The following is a 2,046-nucleotide window of genomic DNA, read 5'->3' as shown; positions in this document are numbered from 1 at the left end:
CTGATTTACATCCTCCTTTCATCTAATGTACTCATCCTGTACATTTGTATAATTTTCTTCTGTGTTCCCGATTGATTACTATGTTACAGGAGTCCTGAGAGGCAAGTGAGAAATAAGAATTCTGATTTAGTTCATTAACAAACCTCTCTTTTTTTCACTGGCAAATCTTATGTATGATGTTGTTTACCTAATTCAAAACACAAGCTTTACAATTGCATTTTTCTTTCTCCAAATCCAAACCGATAACCAAACATTGTAGTAAATATAAATCATTTTATTATGCCATGTATAACGGATAATTATAACATACAGTAGGATTATAGAAACACTCATGGTTAAAATGTACAATTAACAAGATTTTGTTCATGACACTGAAAACATTATTTACAATCATTAGAGCACGAGATAATCCACCAGGTTCAAACATACACGTGGCCACAGATCTGAGAGCAGCGTTAAAAATCATTCAGAGAGATTGTCTAGTTTCACATTGTTCAGTCGTTGAGCAACTATACTGCAAGTCCCCCGTATGTAAGACCAACAAAAATATGTATTCAATTAATGTACCCCGCTATGAGAGCAGAAAGGGATGAGGTCACTGCAGATTTGTGGGTGTAGTGATGTAATGTAGCCACCAGGGGCAAATGGACTGGCAGGTATAAATGTGCATAACAAATCCCAGTGTGCACACAGAATAACCATCTGTGCTCTTGAAAGACTTCATTTTTTGCACACAAATTAACAGAACATTAAACAATCTTTAACATGCGTTAAAGGGATGTAGAAGTTAACGGTAAAATGTTTTAATGGGCAGAAAAATCTCCATCTAGCTTAAAAAAAAACAAAAAAAAAAAACAAAAAACACTGAACCGAGCAGGTAGCGTACAAGCAGTAACAAAGTTAGCAACTAGCTGGTGAACATAGTGGCTCGTTTATCAGCTAAAGAGAGCGACATTGTTCTGCAACAAAGCTGAAAGAGATGGAATGTTTGACTTTGATTCATCAGGAGGCCAGAAATACGACAAATGAATGCTGCTGTTGCTCTGTGTCTGCTGGATGTGTAATGAGTTGCTAATACCTTCAACTTGATGCGCTCAACCCTAAAGTAGCAAAAACAATGAATCCAGCATTAAATAAGAGTTGTAAATATAATTTAATGTTAAGCTCCAGTCGTTTGTGCCCATGAATTTATTTCCCCTCCTGGTCACTTGCAGGGCTTTGTACAAACCTGACTGTGTCCACTTGTTTTTAGCTCTTGTTGCAGTTATTAGTGGCACAACGGGCCTGAAGTAAAAAACTATTTGATTTTGAATGGAGGGCGTTGACTTTACTCTAGATTTACATATGATCAGCACACGCCAAACAGATCGAGCTTACAAGCAAACATGACTGACGACTCCTCTCAGGTACCTACCAGGTGCAAGAAGAACCAGTCCGTCGAGATAGTCAGATCGCAGCTTTGTGTCTCTGCTGAAAGAGGCGTCTTCCAATCGCGTGTTCTTCTATGAGTCAAGCACTTCCAGATACACGCATTCAGTTGTCAAACAAAGCCAAACCTTGGCAGTGCTGCAGCAGTAAAGGCTTCCTCACTGCATGTCAGATACAGACACACCATTCTATCAAGCTCAAACATTTTAGATCCTTAATTTCACCGCAAACTAGTTATTAAATCACATTTCAATCTGTTGTGTCATTAAAAACATCGACGTATGTTCATGTTTGGATTCAGGTGATTTTTGATTTGGCTTCAGCGCAGAAACAATATGATTTTTTTGTTTCTTTCCTTCCGCTTGTCCCAGACTCGTCAGTGTGCTAGTAACGGCTGGCGTCGTCGTACGACGTCACGTCCAGGTCGAAGAAGTCCTCCAGCTTCCACTGCAGGGTCTCGAATGTGGGCCGATCCCCTTCGCTCTCCTTCCAGCATTCCATCATAATGTTATGCATGACTTTGGGACAGTTGGGGGGGCTTGGCATCCTGTAGCCCGTTGGGACCCTCTGGACGACTTGGTAGTTGGTCATGGCTGTGTGGGGGGGGGGGGGGGGGGG

General features: G+C 40.8%; 1 protein-coding gene across 1 annotated transcript in view; it reads right to left on the bottom strand.

The window, feature by feature from the left end:
• Positions 1-258: 258 nt before the first annotated feature.
• The window catches only part of LOC116391143 (tyrosine-protein kinase FRK-like), a 9,075-nt gene continuing 7,287 nt past the window's right edge, over positions 259-2,046 (bottom strand). Inside the window, exon 7 of the mRNA XM_031861425.1 lies at positions 259-2,021. Coding sequence (XP_031717285.1) covers positions 1,813-2,021 — 209 coding nt within the window. The 3' untranslated portion in view covers positions 259-1,812. The remainder of the gene's footprint in view (positions 2,022-2,046) is intronic.

The sequence above is a fragment of the Anarrhichthys ocellatus genome, unplaced genomic scaffold (assembly GCF_004355925.1).
Source record: "Anarrhichthys ocellatus isolate YVR2014 unplaced genomic scaffold, GSC_Weel_1.0 scaffold25, whole genome shotgun sequence".
NCBI classification, from domain to species: domain Eukaryota; kingdom Metazoa; phylum Chordata; class Actinopteri; order Perciformes; family Anarhichadidae; genus Anarrhichthys; species Anarrhichthys ocellatus.
This window is presented reverse-complemented; position numbering and strand designations above follow the sequence as displayed.